This window comes from Chelon labrosus (genome assembly GCF_963514085.1).
Source record: "Chelon labrosus genome assembly, chromosome: 6".
NCBI classification, from domain to species: Eukaryota; Metazoa; Chordata; class Actinopteri; order Mugiliformes; family Mugilidae; genus Chelon; species Chelon labrosus.
This window is the reverse complement of record NC_140342.1, coordinates 19,118,770-19,144,840: the sequence shown is the minus strand read 5'-3', so window position 1 is coordinate 19,144,840 and position 26,071 is coordinate 19,118,770. Positions and strand designations below refer to the sequence as shown.

Sequence of the window (26,071 nt, the reverse complement as noted above, 5' to 3'; positions counted from 1 at the left end):
TTTCCTTTGCCTCCCTCTAAATAGTTTTATGTTCATTTAATGTTCATGAAAATGTGTTTACAGTGTACGAGGAGGACGAGTGGGAGGTGCCCAGGGAGAAGATCAACATTCTGAGGGAACTGGGTCAGGGCTCCTTCGGCATGGTCTACGAGGGCATCGCCAAAGACATCATCAAGGGCGAAGGGGAAACGTACGTGGCGGTGAAGACGGTGAACGAGTCGGCCAGCCTGAGAGAGAGGATCGAGTTCCTGAACGAGGCCTCGGTCATGAAGGCCTTCAGCTGCCACCATGTGGTAAAGAGACGACATTTTTCTTCATCTTGTAGATAAGCAGAGGACATAGTTACTGGTGATGTGTAAAATTGCAAGGTGTGGTTAAAATCGGCTCTAGGATTTTAACTTCTACTCCTCAGCATTTAAAATAAACCCTTTGTCCTCGTCTGTCAGGTGCGTCTGCTGGGTGTTGTGTCTAAGGGCCAGCCCACTCTGGTGGTAATGGAGCTGATGACCCATGGAGACCTGAAGAGTTACTTGCGCTCGCTACGACCCGACGCAGAGGTAATGAGATTTATTTGGCGTTCGTACTTGCTTTCTTCTCGTTTCTTCTTTTCGCTTCTCCATTTTAGAGACATGGTACACTGGTCCTTGGTTGTGTTCTTCTTATCTGTATGCAAATTTCTGACGGTTTCCTTTTATCTCTGCATGGAAAATGAGTTTTTTTGTGAGTGAAGAGCAGAAAAACAAGACTACTGAAACCATTCTATCTAGTGATTTAGAGATTTTTTTACTCAACCTGAGAGGGCTTGCTGTTCGTATAAACAAATTAAGGTCAACTTTGGCACTCTGCGATGTTTGATCTAGATCGGTGCCATATAAATACACTCAGTTCCTCTATGTGCACAGTAAAACCTTAGACTCACCACAAATGCAAATACTTATCCAGTGGTTAACATGGTAAGGTATCACGGAGTGGCTTTTCTGACAGCACAGACATTTCTCTGCTGTCTGCTGTTTTCATTCCAGCCAGATGTGCATATATGAGTTTATAAGATAATGAAGATACCGTTTCAATATTAAATTCCCCACTTTAATTTTGATACGCTTAGAGATGGCTTGTGTATATATAGCGTGATGTGTCACCTTCTGAAGTAAACACACAGATGGGGATTGAGATGCTGGATGTTGACAGAGGATTTAAGTAGTCAGAACTAAGTCAACTGGAAACACGGCCTCAAACAGGCTTGTTTAAAGCTTTACAGACATTTTTTTCCCCCCCAAAATCAGTTAAACCATGAGTCAATATCATGGTTGTAAGAATTTTAAATCAGTCTCGTGTCCCTCAGAATAACCCCGGCCGTCCACCGCCCACTCTGAAGGAGATGATCCAAATGGCAGCCGAGATCGCAGATGGCATGGCTTACCTTAACGCCAAGAAGTTTGTCCACAGGGACCTGGCGGCCAGAAACTGCATGGTAGCTCATGACTTTACAGTGAAAATAGGAGGTAAGTTTTCATTAAGCATATGTTTAACATTGCCAGTTTTAACATTGGCTCCCCCTAGTGGTGGAATAAAAATAAACTGTTGGAAGGAGAAAAAGCGTTTTTGATGCGTTTCCAGGATAATACTGATGTTGGTAGCTCGTGATTTCTTCTGGGGTGATTTTAAATTTGACACAATCATCTTTCCTTCCCAGACTTCGGCATGACCAGAGACATCTATGAGACCGACTACTACAGGAAGGGAGGGAAGGGCCTGCTGCCCGTCAGGTGGATGGCACCTGAGTCTCTGAAGGACGGAGTCTTCACTGCGCATTCAGACGGCTGGTCAGTGACGCACGGACATTGTGGACATTGTACATAGAGCAGCCAGGAAATTAAAATAGGCAGTTGGAGCTTACTTTCCAGTCAATATTAGAAGACAGCAGGGGGCGTGATACCAGACTAGAATAACAAACGGTAAATAAATATCAAGATATGAGACCAGAACGGGCATGTGCAGTTAGTCTGCTTTTAATCCGACGTTGTTTACCAGCACTGCCTCTGCCTCCGCCCTCAGGCTACCTGTCCACTGTGTCGAGTGTTTACAGCTTTACTCAGCCAAGTATCTAATTGACACGTCCTCATTTTCTCCGTGTTGCTGTTGTTTGTGTGTCCTCCGCCGCCTGTTTGTCAGGTCATTTGGGGTCGTGCTGTGGGAGATCAGCACGCTGGCCGAGCAGCCGTACCAGGGCCTGTCCAACGAGCAGGTCCTCAAGTTTGTCATGGACGGAGGCTACCTGGACCGGCCAGACAACTGTGCCGACAGACTGTAAGTACAAAACTGAGACTGAGAAAAACAAAGATTTGTCTGAACCCAGTTGGGTCAACAAATAGTCAATGCCTCAACTAGTTTGTAAGCAATTAAAAAAAGATTAACAGATTAATTAAGGAGAAATTTGAACCAACAGAAGAAGGCTCCCTATTTAGGATGAACATGTGTAATAAAATACTAGAAATAAAATATGTAGGAACAAGATGACAACATAAGGTTGAAGCACAACTATTATAGTGTAATATTGGTTGTATCGAAATATTCTGTGTATTTTTATGTTCATCTTAGAAAACTAATAGTCATTTAAAAGAAAGTAGTTTTCTAAAACAGCTAGGCACAGTAGTTTTAATCGAATTTTATTTGAAACATGTCATTGTGAACATCAAGTGTTATTTGAACAGTCAGTGTGGGATATTTTCAGCTGTGGATTAGTCAGGTTTTCTATGTCCCGACAGACTCAAAATACAGCGGTCATGCTCATCCTCATGAAGGGAACTTGTCATCCAGTGTAATTATAGCTCTGATTCATGTGGTTTTTAATTGTGCTTGGTGGACAATGGTACTGGAGGTACAAAGGTATATAATAGATCAGTGTGTTGTCAGGTCAGACTTGTTGGTTTTAGTTTTATATGTCATTTGTTAAAAGAAAATAATATGATTTTGCCTCAGAATCAGAGGCAAAATGAAAGTGGACTATATTTCATACATAGCTGAGCTCTCTCTGTCCCCGCCTCCTCACCCAGACACAACCTGATGCAGATGTGCTGGCAGTACAACCCCAAGATGCGTCCCACCTTCCAGGAGATCATCGAGATGCTCCGGGAGGACCTGCATCCTTCCTTCCAGGAGGTGTCCTTCTTCTACAGCGAGGAGAACAAGCCGCCCGAGACCGAGGATTTTGACCTGGACATGGAGAACATGGAGAGCATCCCGCTGGACCCTTCGTCGTACTCCCAGAGGGAGCAGTGTTTGGACAGGGACGAGGCCTCCTCCATGGGCCTCAGGGGCAGTTACGAGGAGCACCACATCCCGTTCACACACATGAACGGGGGAAAGACCAACGGACGAATACTGGCCCTGCCACGGTCCAGTCCCTCCTAACATATCCCGCGGAAAAAAAAACACATCGACGCTATAGATTTAAATATATTTTTGTTTTTTTGTTGTCATTTTATATAGATCACACTTTGCTCACTTTCTCTTCAGAAGCCCCTCAGTGCATATCTCAGGACCTTATTTTTCTCTCAGATGCCACAAACACACACTACAGCGAGTCCACGCACGGACGCCAGAAGACACTTTTTGTATTTAAGGATAAATCTCCTGCGTCTCTCTTGTTCATGATTGTAGTTTATATACTGTATATATATATATATATATATATATATAGTGCCAAGTTTGTGCTAGACCGGGCGGATAATGGATTCAACTGTGAAACGAACTCTTGACAAACAAGAAGGCTGCTAAACCCACTGTCCCTCCTTGAGTCCAGACTGTGACCCTCTCCCCTAACTCATCCTTGCTAAGTTTTGGAGAAAAAAAAAAAAAAAGTGCCCTTCTATTTTGTCTGTGGCCTACATGATTTGTCATGGAGCTTGGTCTGAATATTTGTACGTAAGTGGATGACGAACTGAAAGACTGCGGTAGCGCTCTGCTGGATGGCCGCAAGCGATGAACCATCCCCGAACAAACTCTAAATCCACTGGAGAAGCTGGTTGAAGTGGCTTACCTCCTCACTCTCTGCAGTATTTCCAAAATGGCACACAGGATAAACACAGAACACTTGTCGGGTTATATTTTTTAATTTATTTACTTGTCTTTTTTTTTTTTTTTCTTTTTCTTTCTGTTTGAGTTTTCACATTTACAGTTGAAGGATATTTAAACTGTTTTCAAAAACACGTTGGCGAACGAGTTCCCTCCGATTGACCAATAGCTGCTTCGTTGGTATATTTTAGTGGGTATAGAAGATAAAAAAAAATATATAAATATATATATATAAATATTATATTGATGTTTTTTTTGTACATAGCTGTTATGTTGTCATTCTTGAGGTATTTCCGGTTATAGAAAATGTTTTTACATGTTAGTCTCTTATGTTTATTTTTTCTAATCCAGCGAATCATACTAATTAGCTTTTTTTTTTTTTTTTTTTTGGACTCGTGATCAACCAGCAGCACTTGATCTTTTTACTATGCGATGCCCGTGAGGAGGTGAGTGTTTGGCGTCTTCAGCTTAAGATGTCTGCCCGTCATATCAAGATCAAATAAAACAGTGCTGTAAATAATGCAGCGAGGTGCATTCATGAAAAGGCTCTGGCGCTGCTTTTGTTGTCCTACTCGTTCTGAACGTGGAGTTTCTCTGACACTGTAATTTTAGTAAATACTCAGATTTTTAGGGAGTGTATACACCCACACCATCAGTTTACATGCAAAGTAGATCTTGAGTGAGGTGGTATTTATGGAGCCAGTTCAGATTTTTTCTGATTAAAGAGAGTCATTATAGCACAAAGTCCTCTAGTAATATAGTCCATATCGATAAGGTAATTATGTCGCATGGAATGAATTAATTACTGATTTGACTCTCCAAGAAAGTGCTGTAGCACAATGGTGCCACCTACTGTTTGAAGAAACTGCTCTGTATCTGATGGCACAAGATAAAAAGCCAAGCCAGAAGAGAAACATTTCAAAACATTGGTAAAGCACGATGTGATCAGCAGGTCTCACAGTTTTCATGTATCACTAAAATCATGCACAACTACAGCGTAAATATGAGGCACTTTACTGCTACTATATTAGTATCTGATGCAAAGCCTATGGGGATGTATATGGTCTGTCTTGGTACAGTGCTCAAATGCCTGTAACTACACTGAAGGAGCAAATAATCGCCCTAATTCGCTCCTCATGATGATGGACAAAACCCACAGGCCTTGTTCTTAAACGCGTCTTCAGCAGTCTGAAATAATCATAGCAAGTGGGTATCTTCCAAACTTAGTCATTTATGTGCAGCATTTTGCTCTTTGTGTTTCCCTGGTCGGTTTACAACAGTAACACGGATGGGGAAATTGTGTACTTTTTTGTGAATGAAGTCTATGGATTGTGCCTGAAGTGTGGTCAGGAGACACCAGCAACTCCTTCAGAATACACTGGAGAATCTAGATATTGTTTTGTTTGTTTACAGATTTGAAAAAAGTAAACTTTCCCTCACTGGATATAAAAAAAAATCTAAGTAAATTTACATTTTAAAGACCACCTTTTTGGTTTATGGTATTAAAATGTTCTGAAACAGGAGAGGGGTGTTTTGGGCAAAGTCCTTCCTACAGTGAAGTACAAAGCCACATTTCCACTTCCCTGCTCCACGGGGTGAATCTGCTATTTCATGACTTTTGCATTAATTTAACATTTAGTTCTGTCCTTGCTATTTTTTTTTATTAGGGATCATGAAACACTGCATTGAATTCAAAAATTAATCTGAATGATTCGGCACGTAGACCGGGATTATATCACTTACTGATCGAATATTCGAATTCAAAAATATGACCAAATCACCTCACAAAAAAAATAAAGTAATGAATTTAGTGGTTTTGATAAACAAAACATGGCACGTGCTCCAATCAGCAGCCGTTCAGCTCATATAATCTTCCCCCAGCAGATGCCGCTTTGAGTTCATCTCCATGTTGGTTTAAAAGCTAGAGATGATAAATTATGTATGAATATTGAAAACTGACTTGCCATGTAGTCCGCTCTTTCTATTCTTCATGCATGTTGATGTCCCAACCAGTTTAAAATTCTTGCCGTCACCTGATACATTCTGATACGCTGTGTGAATCAATCCAGATCACCTGAAACCAAAAAGGAAAGTAACCAAAGTGAAAATAAAAGTCACGGTCAGAGTAAGTACCCTCATCAATCTGTTGATGTAATAACAAAGCGAAAACAAGGGCAACGAGACTTGTTGTGAGATTACTTGAGGACATTTCACCACTTATCCATGTGGCTTCTTCAGTTATAAAAGTTTAACCATCCACAGATACTCCTTATAAAAACCTAATTCCTTACCAGTCATTTAGACGTAGATAAGTGACTTTAACAAGTGACTTTAACCTCTGTTACTAGTAGCTTTGCTTGGATAAATCGTGGAAAATTAAATGACCTTAAATGCTCTCAGATACAATCTATCTGAGCTCCAACCTGCATCGAAAAAGCTGCTTATTTTGCCAAAAGGTCAAAGCGAGCAGGTTCTCCTGTCCCATAGGATGAGTCTGAACGGGGAAACACATCCAAATAAAGTTTGAATAATGACTTCAGAGCGAGCATACAAGGCCACACAATGGTAGAAACATGAATGCCTCATGTTTGCATTCATTTCAAGAGCTTGAGTGTTTGTTTGATGAACCTGAGGAATGTGTTGCAGCGAGCCAGACGATTCCCACAATGCTTAGAGGGGTGAAAGGAAGGAGGGCTCATACACCCAGAGGAGGCTGGGATTTCGTTAAAAGTAGTCCCTCCCTCTTCTCAGCTCCATTTCTTTCTTCTCAATTTGTGTGCACTTGTTTCTCCCTAAGGCATCATCCTCCTCACTGTCTTCTTGAGTGGAAACATAGATATATATATAATACCCCCGCTCCTTACCTGGAGATAAACAAACAGAAACGTGTCTCTTGTCGCTGCTGCAAGCTTTGTTTCAACGCCAGGTAAGATCCCAACTGTTAAATGTCCTTGGTGGGGAAATTAACAAACAGGTAGATAAACGGCTACAGGTAGCTAACACGCGTAATATAGTCAACGTCAACGTTTGCTAGTTAATGTAGCATGCTAACTTTTTAAAAAGAAATGCGTAATGATGTGTCGTAAAGAGCAGTTTCCAAGCGGTTACCTTTATCCTTGACATAAAACAGACTTTTTTTCTTTTACTTAACAATGTCACTTGAAACTACATATAATAATAATAATAATAATAATAACGACAGTGTCGTGAAGTTTGAAGCTACCGTGCCTTGTTAGCTAATTTAGCATAACTTGAGCTCCGTACGTCAACCAACCGTTGTGGGATACATGTTTAGCTAACTAGTCACCTGCAGCCACTCCTATCTTGTCTCGACTCCACTTGGCAGCTGTTAACCGTTCACCTGACGCTCCAAAAGCACCTGTCTCTGTTGATTTAACACTTCTCCGGTGGGAATCGGTCTGAATCCAGGTCAGTTCCTGTCACCTCGGCATTCCTCACATTCCCACTCCCGCACAAACCAGATTTTTAACTGTAATCTCGACCGTTTCTTTTTTTTTTTTTTTTTTTTTCCTTCGATAAACTGGTTGCAAACTTGTCCAAACGACGGGTTATAAAGTGTTCATCCGATGAGCACCCAAAGTTTTATTTTTATTTCTTTATTTTCTATGTGGAATGTCAAGTGATATATAAAAGTTAAATAAACCTTGACCCATGTCCGCGGAAGGATATGAAGCCGTTAATACGGAAGATTTTACGTTACAAGTGGAGCCTTATTACTCATGCGGAGTGATATGAACGTCAACCGTTAAACTAGCACTTTTGATAAAAAAATATGTTTTTCGTATAAACAAATAAAACTCCAAACTACCGAATTTTATTATTAAAATATACATTAAAATTCATCAAATTATTATTATTATTAAAAACCTGAAGCTTTAAAAAAATAAATTAATTAAAATTAAATATTATTATAGGTGCAGGGTGATATATAAACTACAAAGCTGAAAGTTCTAGTTGTAACGTTTAAAATAAGACGTTTGACTAAATAATAATAAAAGTTAACCAGAAACCTATGCAGTTAATTTAGATACTGCATGCATGGTCACTGCTTAATTATTATCGTTATTATTATTATTTTGATGTAGTTGTTTACAGTTGCAGTTAAAATACAGTTACAGAAGTTTAAGTGGTAACCTTGCAAATAAAATAAGAAAAAATAAATATATGCGCAATTTCAACTTTAAATTTTCATTTGAAATCGCAAAGAAAGCTGGTGACATTACTGAAAGAAGTGAAAGACTCAGTCAAGCACACAATTAAACTGAAGTGTCAATATAATAAACGCAGTCCCTGAGTGAAGTCGTAAGTAGCTACTGTAGTTGGGTTGTTTTTAAAGGTGAAGATCAAAGAAAATCCAAGTGTCACTGAAGTGAAACCATTAAAAGGAGCTGAGATGTCACTTGGGTGTATAATGACTAAAAACCGGATTAACCTTTATCTAAAGATCAAGATACGGAAACAGAAACTGTTGTGTATCTCTGCTTGGTATTAAGACAAAGCACTCTGGTGTTATGTTTGAGGCTTAAAGTTTGTTTTCAGTGTAATCCGCTTTCTTTCCATAACGTCTCTCTGAAGTGCAGTGTGGCATCTCCGGCCGTCACCATCTCGGCAGCAGCTGACCCTGCTACACTCACACTTACCAGCATTCCAAGTCATTTTCAATAGAAATATAAAACGCCAAATTGACACCCAACAAACTCTAATGACACCATCAACCAGTCAAATGCATTTTACCACTTTACCCTTTAAATGGCTGTTGTCAATGACAATAAACGCTCAAGCAACACCTCAGCGCTGACTTGCAGACGCTATAGCAGGCCATGCTAGTTTAAACACAGTCTAACTCAAAGCTGGCACCAGTCTGGCACTCAAATTAGCAATTCCTTTAATTATTCATCATTTTAAACCCTAGCTTGCAGTTTAATCAGTGACATGATCATTTAAATTTTACCCCGTTTATATGCCATAAATTGCCAGGCCATGCTGTGAACATGTTTGTTTCTGCTGTAAAGTTGGACATTTTAACATGGAGGACATGTTTTTGGGGGGGGGCGCAGCATGAAGTGGTCCTTTAGAGGATCTGCAGTATTTCGCCGATTGTGTCGACCTCATGTTTCAGCCCTGGAGGCTGCCTCTTGTTGTAATCTCACAAATAAAAGTATTAGGAGACAGTAGGCCACCAATGGAAGTTTTACAATCATTTCTGTCATGTCACCCACTGTTTGTTTTTTTATCATAAAAGATATTGAGGGTGTAATTTCAAATTGTGTTGAAGAGCATGACGGGACATCTCGGCTGAATAACTGCAGAGCACGTGTTGAATTATCCCAAGACATTCTGTCTCTCTAACATTTGCTTTTTCCCCATATATAGCCATTTTAAGTAAGCAAGTACTTTGCATGCATAAGAGTTTGCAGCCACCGGTTTCCATCTCCCCTCCATATATTATGACTTAATTTGCTTGAGTCCAGTTTGACTAAACTAAGTTTCTAAAGGTTGTTAAGTTATAAACTTGAGGTACGGATATTAACTAGACCATTGTCCATCTGAAGGTGTAAGTAAATCCAGTGTTTAGAGGTGTTTAGCACGCCACAGAACAAGAAACGAGAAAAAGAAAGTCCATTTTCCATATGTTTACAGTTTACAAGTGCTGTGGGTTACACTTACATATTCCCTCAGACCTGGCAAAGGGTAGGATTCACCTGCTCACAGTGACAGAAACACATTGGCATGCTCTTACGGCACACTACGCGAAAGATAAAAACGTCGCGCATTCATTGGTTAATGAGTAAACTGTGTGTCAAGGCTGGTGGAAAATTGGTGGTGAAAAGTGCAAGCGAGACCTGTTGCCGTGAGCGGGGAGTGATTTAATAGTGCCTCTGTTTCTGACAAATTATTCCTTCTGTGATGATGTTAAACAAACACAGCCTTCAGGGTTCATTGGGAACAAGAGCAGCACGGATCAGTGGTTTCTTTGTATCGCGGCCCGCTCGGGGTAACGCGCCCAGTTTCACGCCTCTTAACCGTGGATGGCCTGGTTGTCTTGTCGCAGCAGATCATCAGTGACTCTCCCTTGTTTTAATAAACGTGGCATTGCTCTGCGGCCGCCATCAAACCCCACGTGAACCCGAGTGAAACTACTTCACACGAGCGGCGTTAAGCAGTTTTTTCCCATCTCTGCATCCTCCGCCGGATACTTGGCAGACTTGCTCGTCTTGTTTTTTCTCTTGCAGGGAATGACCTGTATTTCATGCTGCTCTGCTTGCTCCCTCTCCGCCCAGTGTGGGTGAATCATTCGAGGTGCGGCTGCCACTCACAACAAAGGGGCCGAACCATACAACCACAATATGGATAATAACATACCATGAAGCTTGGAGGAAGGGCTTTAAAGAAAGTAACATGATACAAGGGCCTGGGGAAAAGAAGTGCCCAAACAAGCGGCGGTGTAATGTATCTGTGTTTGTATCCTGAGAAAGCTGCGAAATCTTAAATGTGTGTTAATGTACACTCACAGTTCATTAGGTACACTAATAGAAACTAATAAATGACTATTACATTATATTAGAATGCATTTGTTTTCACTGGGGAACCTAATGAACTGGCAAGTGGGGGTATAGTGACTTGTATATGACTGGTTATGTCTAAATCATGTAGTTGCTGGTTTAGTGATAATAGATGTTTATCGTCATATGTACGGTAAAAACAGAAGTTTAGACCAAACATTGAAATTCCTACTTTGCATGTCTCCCTTACTTGAAAAAGAAATAAATAAAACCAATAGACTAAAACAAGATGCAGGACAAAATACAGCTTTGTAATGCAGACCAGGACGTTGAGGATCTCCTCCATAAGTTTATTTTTAGATTAGATTAGATAGAGATGCAGTGAAGTAAATCTTAGAAATATCTGCAGATATTATGGCAACGCTGCTTAGCCAGTGTTTATATGCCAACATGGCAACACATGCGTGATCCTCTGTTGCTGCTTTGGCTTTTTAAAGTACAAGAATTCTTCAAATCATCCCAAAACTGTTTTATAAGACTCATATAAAATTTTTAATTTGCAGGGCCTTGTGTTGTATTTGGTCTGGAACACAGTTAAAAAGAAAAAGCTCAAAAACTTGAAGTTTTCTCAAGCCTTGAGGAAAGCATGCGGATTTTCCAGTACACAAACAAAACTGTGTGCTTTCTGAGCAGCCTCCTGCCGACATTAACGTTCAGGTTTCTGCTCCTGTTGTGCATAAGCAGAGCCAGAGGCTAGATAGGAGAGCTCCCGTGTGTCCCAGCTCCTTTAGTCAAACAGTCATGTGTGTGTCTTAGGTGTGTCTTACTTTGAACTACTGCTTTTTCTCCTAAAACTCCATGTGAAACTTTAGAAGATTAGACCCAATTAAGTAACGTTACCTCTCATCCTTATGAGATTATGAGTCTGATTTGCCGCAGGCCTTGCTGCTGTTGAATCACGTGGATGCGTTTATTGACCATTGAGGACCCATTAGCATGTCCACACAAACAGACACATGCAGACACATGCAACTGTGCTAAAACTGGGACACACACACGCACCCACTCAGACTGCGACCCAGGAACACTCACTGTCAGTCGTGTTCTGTTTTTATCCGGTGGTTTAACAAGATATTTATTTTTTTTTTCCTTTTTGTGTTTTATTTATTCCAGTGTCACAAGGAAACTGTGGAGGATACAGTTCAGGAAACAAAAAGGCAGAAGTGTATATCAAGAAGGTGAGTCATGACAAAAAAAAAAAAAAAAAATTGGTTTTTAGAAGTCGTTTGGGAGCAGAGATATGAGGAACACATCAACTTAAGTGCTGAGTTTGAAAGGACGTGTCAGTCATGGGTTTGACAGCCTGCAGAGATCTGTATCTGTAAGAGGAAAATGCTCAGTTGTTTTAAAAACTTTGTGGCACATACACACGGTAATGGATGATCTGTGTTTGTGCAAACCTGTGCTTGTACCTGTTCCACGCTAACAGATAATGTTGTTTGCAGCTGCTTTTACTTCAGGGCAGCTCTGTGTCGTTCTCCACCATTTTTAGTCGCGTCTTTGCATGAGATCTGGTCTGACCTGAGCTGTGTTGTGTTGTCACAGTTTGCCAAACCAGTTCCCTCTACACAGAGCTAGATTATTTCTTTTGCAGCAGCAGCAGCGGCTTATTGTTTGGATTCAAGCTCCACTTCTGCTTTTTTCTTCCCCGTCTTTGGCAGGTAGTCCGTCTGTTTGAGAGCCGGTGAGTCTGCAGAGAGCGCTTTCAGTAGTAAATAATAAAGGTACGTTTCACTTTATTTACTTTACGCTTCCTTGTCCATGAAATCACAGTGCGTTTGTCAAGTCATCTGTGTTGTGTCGTCTTGTGTTAATGTTACGCGAAACTGCTTAAATAAAATGCTTCAAAGAAAATGACCAGTTAAACATGAAGCTACATTTTCTGTTTTTATATGTTAAAGCTGCTTAATGTAAAAATTGTTATAGATGTATCTGTCATTTTGTGACTATGCCCCCAACATATTTCAGTCAACAAAAAACGTTTGAGCATTCCTGGTTGACAGGATTAGTTTCTTGTTTTTAATCATTAATTATGTCATGTAGGTTTGACACGTCCAGGCTCCTGTTCACCTCAGTGTGTTTTTCTAGGTGTAGATGTTTATACGGGAGTTTAAAAATGTTACAGTGACTAATAATGATGAGTACGTGATGATGGTGTCTGAACATATCAGAATTTCTCAGGGTGCTTTCACACCCTGAGCTGGGAGCGTTCGTCTGGGCTGGACACTACGTCCAAATTAACAGACCTGAGGCCTGGACAGAGAGAGTTGTCTCTGTCCACTTGATTGCTCCTTAGACTGATTCTTCTGCAGTGAAAACACATGTTACATTATGACTGTCTATAGGCCTGCAATTATATAACTAAGCGTTTTAGGTCGTTGTCCAGTCTGGCAGTGTGTCCTCTCGGCATATACGTACAATAAAGTACAGAAATGAATTAATCACAAATAAATATAGATGTGAAAGCGCCCTTAAATTCATTTCAGTTGTCTGTCTTCCCGTGTTACCCATCTGTCTCTTATTTTCTCTCTCACAGCTCTTGGGGAGAGGGTTTCTCCCCCGGTCTCCGATGGCCTCCCTGCCGGTTTCCCTCCTCCAGGCATGACTGTCACCCCCAGCTCTGTACCTACTTCCTCTTCTCACACCGACAAGAGTCCCAGGTTGGTTTCTCTAAGAACTTATTTCCATAATGTGTTTTAATCACCCTCATGCTACAGCTGTCTTTCATGTATGTTTCCGGAACGGGAAATTGAATCTGAGTCACGGCGTGTTTTTCCTGCGCCTAACAGATGCTTGGTTGTGTTATTTTGTTGCCTAACTGGCATCACGCTTTTTTTGTCATTATGTTTTTCTAATACTTGGCATTAGATTGATCAGATCAATCATCTGACAGAAGATACCATCTTAAATTAAGCAATAGCTCTAAACACACCTGCTGAGTTTGTGTGTGTGTGGGTGTGTGTGTGTGTGTGGGTTGCGTGCATTTTTCTGTGCTGACATCACTTTTTAATTAACCTGTTAAGCCTTATCTCATCACATACCAACTAGATCCGGTGTTGCACAGATGGATGAGACCGACGGTCTGCGGTTGAGGCACGGTTCTGATGACACTCTGTCGCTGGCCTCCTCCTCCTCCTCCTCGGCTGAGCCCATCAACCTAGAAGGTCAGTCAGTCGGCTGAGATGAGGACCTGCTGAAAGCGTTCTCGTGCAACAGCAGGACGGAACTTGTGTTGCCCAAGTCTCTGTTCTTTTTGCAAGATTAATTATCAACTATGTCACACGGTAGAAACGCTGTTGATTACACACTTTATTGACTCTCTTTATCAAATGTTTTAGTCCTCAAAGCTTAATCTGGTAAAACTCACATGGCTCTTAAAGTCAGTGACTTCAGTTCATGTGACGGACAGTGAGTTTTATATCATATGCACCTGTCAACTTAAAACCAAGACCTTATATTTAAGAAATTAATTCATAAAAATGAGTTAAGTCTCAAGACCACCTTTTAAAAATGTGTCCTTGTTGCATTCATTCTGGATAAATATGATCTTGTCGAGGTGGAATTCAAAATAAGAAACTTTTTTTTTTTGTTTATGATAATCTGGTAATTATTATTTTCATATTAAATCCACTACTGGTCATGCACTAAATTAGAACTCTTAGCATTTCTTTATAAAAACAGAGCGAGCTGTTAATTCAATAGCGCCACAAACCACAGCCTCCAAAATGAAAACACAGTTGGATTGTGTGCTGTTGTTCTATTATTTTGACAACCCTGTCTTATTCACTCTGCTGGGCTAAATAACAGAAACACTTTAGTGGTTACACAGTTGAATTATCACCTTTCTCACACTGTTTCAATTTAAACTGATCATTGTAATAGTCATGATTGGGGTTTAATGATTGTATTGTCGTCTCGAATCCACACTAGATATTCTTTCTCTGTTGAGTAGCATTCTTAGCCTCCAAATTTAGACACTGATACGACCACAAAGCACAATCTACATTTGTGTGACTTGTCTGTGTGTCATCCAGACAACTATTACACTCTGCTGCGCAAGGAGCTCGAGTCCGATGCCCAGAACCTGGAGGTCGAGTCCTGGAGCCTGGCTGTGGACCAGAACTACCTGAACGCCCTGAACAAAGAGGCAATTAAAAGGCAGGATGTCATCTATGGTAGGCTGAACCAGAGAAGTTGACGTATCCCATAATCCCAAATCTATTTCGTGTCATTTTAGTCCTTTTGTGTGTGAATGTACCGTCTTTGTCTCATGAATACTTCATCGCCGTCATCGCCCTTCAGAGACAAATATTTCAAGGCCTGTGATTATGATGATGATGGATGTCTTTTTAAGCTCTCAGGGCCTATTGATGGAAAACATTTTTGCTATGATAACAAGTGTAATGACACCAGTAATTGCTTTACGCCTAAGAGGACAAGTTCACCTACTGTTGCTTACTTGCATGGCATTTTGAATATGGAAATTGTTTGGCATCCTGCTGGTAGCTGTTGAGCAATGGGTATAATATTTCAAAAGACTAATAAAGAGATTTTTCTTTATTCATTTCCCAGAGTTGATGAAGACGGAGATGCACCACGTGCGCACCTTAAAAATCCTTCTCCACGTCTACATGCACGAGCTGAAGAAGTCTCTGCTGATAGACGACACCAAGCTGAAGCAGCTCTTTGGTGGAGTGGAGGACCTGCTCAGCCACCACCAGCACTTCCTCAACAGCCTCAAAGTGCGGCAAAGCCAAAGTCAGGAGGAAGGAAGTCCAAACAACTACTTTATCACACAGCTGGGGGACATCCTCAAATCTCAGGTAGGGCAGAGTCTGCGTTCTGTTCATGTTTACTCTCATCAAGTCAACACAGCACTCTGAGAGTTCGAGGTACTATTTCCACGTATTTCTCCTTCGTTTTATTCGTGGCACGTTTTAACTAAAAGTGTTGGTTTCAAAAACAGTTAAGCTTGCCTGCAGACACATCAGGTGCACAGTTTGCTTAGTGTGTGTGTTTACAACGCTCCCTGAATGCTATGCTAGTTACGTTCCCACGCAGAAGTCCACAACAAATTGTCTGGCACCGAGTGTTGTTTGCAGAGTTCACCACAAATCCTGTTGTCAAGAACAGGATTAAGAGAAAACTTTTTTGTATTCATGTGACCTTTACACCTCATTATGTTTATGACATAAGATGCCCATCAGGCCAGGCATTAATCCCTCTGGATGCTTTGTTCACGTTGTCATGAAGTCGGCGAACAAGGGAAGAATTTACATCTTTATTTCGTCCGAATATTCAAATATAACGACGTGATCGTCTCGAGTGAAGAAACTGTAGACCAGCTAACCTGCATGATTCAGGAGAGGGTTTGATGTTCTTCCTAGCTTCCTAGTAGCTCCTCTCCTTCTGAATGATGAATACAGACGACTGCCACCCACGTTTCCTTTCACGCAGCCGCAGAAAGTGTGCGTCAGCTGACCGTTGTTCCAGACACAGGCAGCGTTCATTGCCCGCAGTTATTTAATGTTGTTCACAGGCCTTTACGGCGACACTGACACTGTTAATTGTTAACGATTACAAGGACAGGTTTGAGGCTTGGTTCACCAATTATCTAAAAGAAATATAGGCCTCATTTAGCTGTGTTTATGATGTTCCCCTGTAATTCCTGCTAAACAACACCGCCCTACTTTGTATGCATCCATCTGTCTCAACGCTCCAATAAGTGTTTGCTCCATAAGTCCAAGAGTATTGTCGTCTCACTGGCATGACATTCCCTTAGAAGCATTTTTACCTCTTCATATTCCTGAATAAGGAATCAGAAGCCACACTGAGCTGCCAGTGTTTAGCCCTGCAGCAATTTACATTTTTTACATTTTCAATTGCTGTCCAGTGGCTTCAAGTGTTAGACATTTAACCAAATAGTTTAACTGTCGTGTAGTTTGGACTGAGCTGTAAGGACAAATATTCTTCTAAATAACTAACAGTGCTGACCTTCTCTTGTATTGAGCAGTAAATTCAATACCACATTGAAGTTTCTGTTTTCTTTCTGTCAGTTTTCAGGTACGCTGGGAGAGGGAATGATTGTGAGTTACAGCGTATTCTGCAGCCGTCAAAACGAAGGCGTCAGCTTCTTCAAAGAGCAATCGCAGAACAACAAGAAGCTGCAGTTCCTCATTAGAGTAAGCAATGTTCACCCAGTAGTGAGTTTATTGATGTGGAAGCAATTGTTTAAAAGGTAAATAGTGCGGCTTGTAGTTGTTTTGTTTCGGAGAAAATGCCTGTGTTTAAGATAAAGGAGGAGTCAGAGATGGGACGGTGATACAAACACAAGATGTATCTGTGATACTTGACCTTAAATGGTTTGTGTTCAAGGGAAAACGGGAAGAAAAACCTGCAGATAATCGCTGCATACTGCGGAGGTCAAGGTGCTACCTATTAAATAAGCAAATAAATGTAAAAACTAAACTTTTTTTATATTTTTTCAACAGAAAATAGGTCAGCTGTCTATAGTGCGAAGGATGGGAATACCTGAATGTTTCTTGTTGGTGACTCAACGTATCACAAAATATCCCGTGCTGGTGGAGCGAATCATTCAGAACACTGACGGTAAAATCTCATCACTCCATGCTTATATCACAGTCTATCCTCAGCAAATATATTCATACAAACTGAAGTGTCTTGAGATCCAGTTGCCTGTATATTTGCTGGAATGCCTCAGCCTCCATAGATATAAACAAGGACTGGTTGATTCATTTATTTCATGTCCTCTGTAGCTGACGCAGACGAGCACAAGTCTCTGGTAGAAGCTCTGACGCTGATCAAAGAGGCCATCTCCCAGGTGAACGGTCTGGTCAGCGAATACGAGAAATCTGCTCGACTGAAAGAGATCAGCGCGCGCCTGGAGCCAAAATTTCCGATCCCGCTGAAGGACGGCCGGCCGTTCCGCAAAGAGGATCTGAACCCGAGCTACAGGACGCTGCTGCACGAAGGCAACGTCGCCTGGAAGTCGTCTGGCAGACAGAAAGGTTCGTGAAGAGCTTGTTGAGGCTTAATCAGTCATCATTGAGTTTTACATAATGTGGACGTAAGTGTGAAGGGTTTCGTTTTATTCCTTCGTTTTATTCTTGAAAATTCTTGAAAATTCTTCCCTCCTGCATCGTTCATTCATATTTCCTGCTTTACTAAACAGTTTTATTTCCTTGTGTGTAACTTAATGATTAGTGTCGTCGTTTGGCTGCCGTGTGACTGCATTCAGTTCAGACTTGAGCTGCGCTGCAAGCCTTGCACATGTAAAGACTAATTTGTCTCTAAATTGCTCAGATCTTCAACGCACCTTGTTTTTAAATAGCTGTAATGGATCTAATAGGATCACTGGAGGTTAAAAGAAAACCGAGATGAGTGTGTCTACGTGCACTCGGCCGGTTTTAATAAACCTTTGATGGATGATGCATCAAGTGACTGACGGCTCATTGGATCACTGCCATATTACAGGGCCGATACGTGAGCTTCTTCCCTTCGTGTTTCGTTTAAAAAGTTCATCACTGGGCTAAAACTCCTCTCTGGTCAAAGTCAAAAGGTTACAGGCGAACCTGTAGGACAACATATTCTCGTGTCATTTACGTAAGCGTCGAAGATAAACAGTCACTCGAAGAAGCAGCAGTCCGTCTTTCGTGGCACGTCGAGTGAAAACCATCGAGCGCTTGTGTTGTGTTGATGCTGAAGCTGCTTTAATCTTCCCCTGCAGACGTCCAGGCTGTGCTGCTGTCAGACATGCTCCTCCTCTTACAAGAGAAAGATCAGAAGCTTGTGTTTGCTAACATGGTGAGTCCAGTTACTGTGTAGAGACACAGTCAGTCAAGACTCACTGAATCATTTAAGGTTTATACTTGTATGTTTTCCAGCCCACAAACTTATTGAAAGACTTTGGATAGATATAAATAACATGTCATAGCCTGATCTACTTTGGTTTGTCCCTATTTAATTTTAGTCTTTTAATCCTGCGTGATATAAAGTAAAGATCCAGGACTAATTTCTCTAAATGAACATGATTAAAACCTGCTGTCATTGCATCTATTGCAGGACAACAAACCACCCGTGATATCCCTGCAGAGGCTGATAGTCAGGGAAGTGGCCCACGAGGACAAAGCCATGTACCTCATATATGCGTGCACCACAAGCTTGCCGGAGATGTATGAGATCCACACGGGCTCCAAAGAGGAACGCATCGCCTGGACCAACCTTATCCGCATGGCTGTGGACAGGTACGAACTGTTCTTCTGCAAAGAGAAATAATAAGAGAATTATTATTTTTTTTTTTAAATCAGTCTGTTCATATTTTGTAAATGTTATAAGTGTTTAGTATGATTTAACTTCAATGGCTTGGTGCTGATTTTAATTGGAAGTCCAGCTGTATTATTTAGGTGCAAAATCAAAACTGTATCTGCATGCGAAATAGAGGGAGACACGGGAATCGATTGTCGCTCCATCCCATCTCAAGCCCACAAAAATACCCCCATCATCCCGATCACGTGACTGCCCCCCCAAAAAAATCCTGTCCTGCAAAATCCCGAGAGAAAGACTCCCAAATCCCGTCCCGCTCCCTATGTTGTTGTCTAAAGTTGGGCGCACTCACCGCATTGCAGCGTCATTTATTTTTTTTTTATTTAATCTGCGGCTCCGTCCCGCTCCCGCCCGCTCCCGTTAATTATTTGCTCTATCCCGTCCCTATCACGTTACCAACAGTGAAATTGACTCCCGTCAGTGTTGCCAACTCCTCAGTAAGGAAAGTAGCTATTGGCTGTCCTAAAAGTCGCTCGAAGTCGCTAAATGACGTCATCGGCTAATTTGCATAATTTGCCATTTCGGTGTAATTGTGATGGACGCTGTATTATTAACGCTCCTCCTTTATCCGGGCTTGGGATTGGCAAAGTGACTCAAAAGAGACACTCTGGCGCAGTTATTTAAATTTATTTTAGTTTTAGTTTTCATTAGTTTGGTTTAGTTTCTAACCTTGTGCTCCACTAAGGAGCCTACAAGTCACAGTCACAGTAAAACATGAGCATTTTTTGCCATAACTAGAACATTTTTAACATTCTTTGTATAAACGGTTTTAACTTAACAAAATTAACAATCTAAATGGATTAATATTTTATTATTTATTTTAGTGTCACAGTGAAGAAACATTTACATACAGCTCTGTAAACCAGGGCGCGGTCAGCGGCAGCTTTGCGCATGAGCCATTCGTTTGCAGTCTGGACGACTGCCTCTCTGCACTGACTGCTGCTTCGCGGGGCTACTGTGAGACTGACCGCCTGTGAGTGCTTTGGGACGGGGGAGGGGCTCACGGCAGCACCGGCTGCTTGTTGAGGACAGTAACTGAACCGATATGTGCTTTCACATCAGAGTCTCCAAGAACCAGAAAAGTCTCCAGTAACACGAGAAAAAGTCGCTAGATTTGTCGCTAGTCGCTTTAGACAAAAAAAAGTCGCCAAGAAGATTTGAAAGTCGCTGGATTTAGCGAGAAAGTCGCCAAGTTGGCAACAGTGACTGCGTTTACATGGTCTTTAGTATCCCGATTTTGAGGCTTATCCCGGCTTTGAGCATATTCGGGATATGGTGTTTACATGGAACACAGAGAAACCCAGTTATTCATATCCCCGTATACATGATAAATAACAGTATCCCGTTTTCCGATCGCTGCATCCTATCTGCGCATGCGTGTTTTACGTCTTTTTCAATGTTTTCCAACGCGACCTAACTTGTTCAACGCAGCGAGGTGGAAAACCAGCGTCACGTAGCTTTTCCGCAACAGATTTTAATACATCAGCATGTCGGTGTTTTCTGCCATCTAAACACGTCGTTATGTTTAGTTCTTTCATTACTTTAAGGGAAAATTCTGTCTCTTCGTCGCTCCAAAAGTGAGACGTTCTCGTTGCCGCCATGTTGTTTGTATATCTAGTGCGTCACTTGGCGTCACTCGCGCCTGCGCAGACAGTGGGCAGCCGTCAGAAATCGGGATAAGGTGTATACATGCTCCAGTATCCCGGCTTCTATCGGAGTACTCCAGGTAGCAAAGCCGGGTTTCTTGAAATCGGGAAATGGGCATATCCCGATTTCTGAATTCGGGATATGGTGTTTACATGCACAAACACAAAAACGGGATACTTCAATATCCCGATCAAATTCGGGATACTAAAGACCATGTAAACGCAGTCACTGACTCCCGTACCGCGGGACTCCTGCGGGAATACCGTGACCCGCGGGAGTCCCGAAAAATTGTCACCCTCTAATGCGAAAGATGGTTTGCATCGCATTCTGTATCTCTTTTTGTATCTCAGTAGACGCGTGTTCTTTGGCAATCCCAGAAAATACGTTAGTGATTCGCCACTTCAGCTGTCTTGTCGTTTTGAGATCAGATCTTCAAATTTGAGAAGCTCACACATGGCGGTTGTGCTGCTGTGGTTTCTGACTTGGGGGCATTTCTGCAGCCCTATATTAATGTTTGATTCCTGATGACAGACGGACTGGCAACGTAATTGTGCATATACAGCACAGCTTTCAAATACTGATCATTTATCAGACTTATCAGTTGTGGGTTTATCCTTAGTGCAAAAGATCGGTTCAAATGTTTCAAATGAAAACTAAAATTAAAGTTTCCAAAACATTACTTCTCTTTGAGACTTAGTATTAGTTCAAAAATGCTTCAATTTTGTAAGAATAACAATCAGTTCCTCTTCACTGACCACAGAAATTCAAAGAGTGTAAAGAATCAACAAGATATGAAGGTTGTGTGTGTGTGTGTGATTGTTGCCATGGACACAAACATTGAACAGACTGATGAAGGAGCATTTTTTTAAAACATTTTTTTATGCATATTATTTGACATCACGAGTGGTGTTACATTGAATTTATTTTAAAACGTAACTGGTAATTTATTTAAATAAAGTATCTAAAGGACAATGCTGAGTGAGATGTCTGTGTGATTCAGGCTTGGAGAAGAAGAGCAGTATCACGAAGAGGTCGCTGCGATGCAGTATTTTCAAGGTAAGACGGCCGAGATTTATCAGCCGCTAAATCACACACAACACCCAGTCGGCGTGGAGGTCAGATTTTATCAGGTTTTCTTCTTTTTCAGCAAGAGTTTCATCCGAGGTCACTTTGTCTGTTCATCCTTGGCAAACAGCTCAGTCATGTGGCGCTTTCACAGAGCTTTACTGAACTTTGATTGAGGAAACGTGAGATTCGTCAGCCAAAAATCTCCTCATGTTTATTGCTTTAGGTCCGCATGACAGAAACTTAAACCTGACTACTTCATTTTTCTTTCTATTTTGTTTTAGTCCTGTGCTGTTTCTCAGCTGGGTTTGGATTTCTACATGTTTTATTTTACCTTCTTCAAGATTTACAGAAATGCAGTGACCTTTTTCACAGCTGTCATTGTGACTTGTCTTTGTAAGAAAAGCACGGGTGTTTTAATGATGACTGCGTTCCACTTAGTGGAGATCCTGGTTTTGTTGATGCTTGTTCCCTGCCTTCGTTTACTGAGAAACGTAATGGAAGTGAGCCAGCTCTACCTGTGCTTTGTGACAAGTCAAAATGTCTAGCTATGGAAAAGCTCCTCTGCAAGAAAATAAAAAACAGATCCTTTACAAGCAGACCAAATTATATTGCTATTTATTTTCTTCTTTTTGTGATGTGAAATAATGGGGATAAATAATTAACAGTGGTTTGTTTTCCCACGCTCTCCAGATAATCTGAAGTTGAGGGATGACCAGATAAACCAAAGCCTGCAGGAGAAGCTGCAGATCATTGCCGCTATGTATGAGAACGTGATGGGGAAGGAGACCCCTCACAAAAGCCTGCTGCTCCGAGGAACCGCGGCTGACCTCCAGCAGGGGGAGGCGCTGCTCAACGGAGCCATCAACGAGGGTGAGAATCACTCACTTCGTTGAATTTGTTTTGTGACAACGAGGCAGAGTTCTTAAAGTAAATGTGAAAACACTCCTGTAGCACATTCTTATCTCTTAAGGAGTAGACTGAGGAAATAGTTTTCTTTTGTCTGCAGTGGAAAACCTGCAGAACCTGCTCTTCGTGAGGATCAAAGACCCAGGCCTTCTTACGGATGAGAGTGAGGTGAAGCAAGGGCCGCTCAGGAGAGCCGAGACCTTTGGCGTGGCAGATAGCCCCCCTGTGGCCGGCACCACAGCGAAAAGTAAAGATGTATTGTCGTATTTTATTTATAATCTCTGTACACTGATGCACTCAGGACATGTTATGACAGATTATAAATTAAATAAACACTACTAGCTGTATATGTTTCTATTTCTTTTGGCAGCTTTGACCCTAGCCGACTGCCATTAGAAGAAGAAGTAGTAATTTTGATGCTTAGAATAGGCTTGGCTGAAACATTCCTGCTGATTGTTGATGTGAATGTTTCAATATTGTCAGATGGAGATGGAGGTGAGAGGGTGAGTGACGGCGAGGACTATCCACAGTACAGAAGCCACAGCAGTAGCGACGATCAGCCACAGGACGTGAGCCGCCTGGAAGAGTCTGTGAGTGAGGCGGGCGTAAAGGATTTTAAGTCTGACGTCCAGCCGCTGATGAAACGGGGGAAACGTTAACATTGTCTGTGACATTTCACTTCCAGGCAGATGACGAAACGGACACTCTCCCGAATCCAGACTGCCGTAATTTCCCTGAGGAAGAGGTAACGCTCTGAAGACACATGGGAATAGGTCGTATTACGATTAAGAAATATTAACATGTGCTACTGTCACTTATTTTTCTCTGCAGGTCTGTGACCGTGTGATAATGCTCGCACAGAGGCTCTACAGCTTACAGGTAAGAATAAATTACTCTGTTTGCCTTTGTCAGACATCTCATTTAAACTGAGGATGTGATTCATGAAAACCCCAACATTGGTTTCCTAGGCGATCATCACCCAGCAGGACAGCCGAATCGAGATGCAGCACGCCTTTCTCTCAAAAGGCAAGCAGCCCTCTCGCCACTACAGCAACGTGCTGCTGGAGCAGGAGAAGCAGCGCAACTTGAAGAAACAGGAGGAGGAGCTCGCCAACTTGAACAAACTGAAGGCCCAGCATCGAGAGGAGCAGCAGCGCTGGGAGAAGGAGAAGGAGCGGCAGCGGATCGAGATCGAGACCCTGAAGGCCGAGCTGCTGCGCAGGGAGGAGGACTGCAAGAAGGCGGAGGAGGAGGTGAATCAGGAGAAGGCCGCGCTCGAGAGGCAGAAGGAAGAGTACCAGCAGAACCTGGAGACGCTGAAGAAGTCCACAAACTTGTTGGAAAAGGAAAATGAGCGGCTGAGTAAGGAGAGGGACCGCGTGGAGAAGATGAAGTCAAAGTATATCCCGGGATACGCCAACTATGACAATCCTGCACAAGTGAGCAATGGGATTTTTCTGTTAGTTTGTAAATGCATCAACGAACTCGCTTCTCAAAGTATGATCCAACCTGTGTAACCATAGTGATTTCAGATACTGAGGAACAAGATATTCCTAACTAATCTGAGCCTCATATCAACTTTAAAATCTGTAAAAAATAAAGTAAAGCACTCGAGTCTATAGACGGGCTTTATAGGCACGTCATATTAATCTGATTTATTTCCATTTTCTTACAGTCCTGGAGTCTGTCCAGTAACCCGTCATTCAGAGGAAGCATAATAAACGGAGTCGGGACTCTGACCATCCCTTCGAAGCCCTACGTCCTGCCCACAAATCCCTCGGATGTTCCTCCAAAGGTTCCACCGCGCAGGGAGAGCATCAGCCCCAAGCCAGTCAAAACCGAGCTGCCCACCCACCTGATCAGCGCCACCAACCAGGTGCTCAAAGCTCCACCCGTGCAGCAGAAGATCCCCGAGAAGCTGGCTACTAAAGGGAAGGAGAAGGGCTCCAAGGCGAAGAAATCGCACCAGAGAACGCACAGTGCAGGTCAGGACAGAGGTTCACAACGTCTAAAAAAACAGATTAAACTTGTATTTACTAGTCAAGAGACCCCATCAAACCCCAGTTCTGTCTTTCTACATGCAGCCTATATAGACGTGGACCAGGTGGTGCCCATACGAGTGACGGGGAAGGAAGGAGGCAGTCTGAGATCCAATAGGAAGGCCAGTCCTCAAAGAATCCACCAAGAAGGTACAATTCAAAACTCAGTCATAAAGACACCACCTCAAAGCGCTAGTTGGAGGTATCTGTGAATCTGCAGGTATTAAACTCTATCTCCTGTAGTTTGTATAGGATGAAAACCAGTGAAATATATCAGCAGTCTAGGCCTAGCTCTGTTAGCACAAAATAAAGTTGGATATGAAAATGGTTCTTTTATCTCGCTAACATTTAATGGTTCTACATAGTAAATTATAGTTGAATTTGAATAGAAATTTGGCTCATGAGTGGAATAAAACAAAGATGGGTGCAAAACATATTCAACTTCCAACTTCCTCATGGGCCTTTTTTTTTTTTTGTTCTCTGCTCAGATATCTTCAAATCACCCGGATCGCCGGCCCACAACATGAAACCATCTCAGTCCTTCAGCACAAACAAGCGGAGCAACGGCAACGACCCTCCTCCTCCTCCGACACCACCTTTCCCCACGGATGTTGTCAAAAAAGGAAAAAAAGACACGCCAGCAAAAGGAAAAGGAAAAGAGAAGGAAATATTCCTCTGAGCACGAATTACAGACGAGGAGTTGGGACGCGGACTTTAGAGACACATGGAAACGCTGACGGAGCCGCGAAGAGACACTGAACGTGACTTCACGATGGCCAGGTGTGTCCAGTTCCTTTATCAGTGGAAACGAGCTGAACGTTAGCGAGATGCACATTTATGGAAGAGGTTGTGGAGATGACTCTAAATACCAACCCCATGTTTGAGAAATATATTTTAAATGAAGGTTTTATGACCAAAGACTTTTCTGAGATGTTCTCATTTTTTTTTTTTTTTTTTTTAAGAAAAGAATAATTTTTATTTTAAATGAAAGTAGGTTGTCTGTGACCACTTAGCACTCATGTCTTAAGCTTTAAAAAAAAACTTAATTTAACTTTAAAACACGGTGTGAGGAAGCTATCGTTTCAACAAGTTTACATCAGTGTAAATACAAAGTGCCAAGCACGTGCTGTGTAGAAACGACTCGGGTGTGAAACTGTAAACCTATTGTTAATGAAAAGTGGAAGCTGCTTGTATATTTCCTGACTGCAGGATTGTTTCACTGCAACCAAATGGTTTCTGACATTCCCTGTTAAATAATTTTCATCTTTAATGAGACATTTAACTGATTTTCTCTGGTAGAAACACACTGACCACTGTTGCCGCTTGGTGCCATGTAAAATATCTAACAAACCCAAACTAACGGCTCCTGGAATAAAAAGGTGGTTGATTTTACAGCATTGTTTTTTCTTC

The 26,071-nt window shown here is 41.8% G+C and overlaps 2 protein-coding genes across 2 annotated transcripts in view; both read left to right on the top strand.

The window, feature by feature from the left end:
- insra (insulin receptor a) overlaps positions 1 to 4,738 on the top strand; it is a 45,315-nt gene extending 40,577 nt beyond the window's left edge. Inside the window, exons 16-21 of the mRNA XM_084546668.1 lie at positions 64 to 293; positions 447 to 557; positions 1,343 to 1,502; positions 1,694 to 1,823; positions 2,173 to 2,307; positions 3,054 to 4,738. Coding sequence (XP_084402794.1) covers positions 64 to 293; positions 447 to 557; positions 1,343 to 1,502; positions 1,694 to 1,823; positions 2,173 to 2,307; positions 3,054 to 3,411 — 1,124 coding nt within the window. The 3' untranslated portion in view covers positions 3,412 to 4,738. The remainder of the gene's footprint in view (positions 1 to 63; positions 294 to 446; positions 558 to 1,342; positions 1,503 to 1,693; positions 1,824 to 2,172; positions 2,308 to 3,053) is intronic.
- A 2,091-nt stretch (positions 4,739 to 6,829) lies between these two features.
- arhgef18a (rho/rac guanine nucleotide exchange factor (GEF) 18a) lies at positions 6,830 to 26,053 on the top strand. Its single transcript, XM_084546669.1, has 22 exons — positions 6,830 to 7,000; positions 11,772 to 11,836; positions 12,320 to 12,382; positions 13,195 to 13,318; positions 13,707 to 13,822; positions 14,693 to 14,833; positions 15,231 to 15,481; positions 16,715 to 16,840; positions 17,150 to 17,267; positions 17,435 to 17,686; positions 18,406 to 18,482; positions 18,741 to 18,922; positions 21,649 to 21,704; positions 22,407 to 22,586; positions 22,723 to 22,869; positions 23,106 to 23,212; positions 23,308 to 23,367; positions 23,454 to 23,501; positions 23,591 to 24,061; positions 24,298 to 24,607; positions 24,707 to 24,811; positions 25,150 to 26,053. The coding sequence occupies exons 4-22, from the start codon at positions 13,260 to 13,262 to the stop codon at positions 25,338 to 25,340; spliced, it is 2,997 nt and encodes a 998-aa protein (XP_084402795.1). The 5' UTR covers positions 6,830 to 7,000; positions 11,772 to 11,836; positions 12,320 to 12,382; positions 13,195 to 13,259; the 3' UTR covers positions 25,341 to 26,053.
- Positions 26,054 to 26,071: the final 18 nt, after the last annotated feature.

Excerpts from the sequence above, each read along its gene's own strand:
- arhgef18a (XM_084546669.1), top strand. The coding sequence starts at position 13,260 with ATGACTGTCACCCCCAGCTCTGTACCTACTTCCTCTTCTCACACCGAC. Across the intron at positions 17,268-17,434 it reads AATCATTCAGAACACTGACG|CTGACGCAGACGAGCACAAG; the intron begins GTAAAATCTCAT and ends TGTCCTCTGTAG. Across the intron at positions 18,483-18,740 it reads AGCTTGTGTTTGCTAACATG|GACAACAAACCACCCGTGAT; the intron begins GTGAGTCCAGTT and ends CATCTATTGCAG.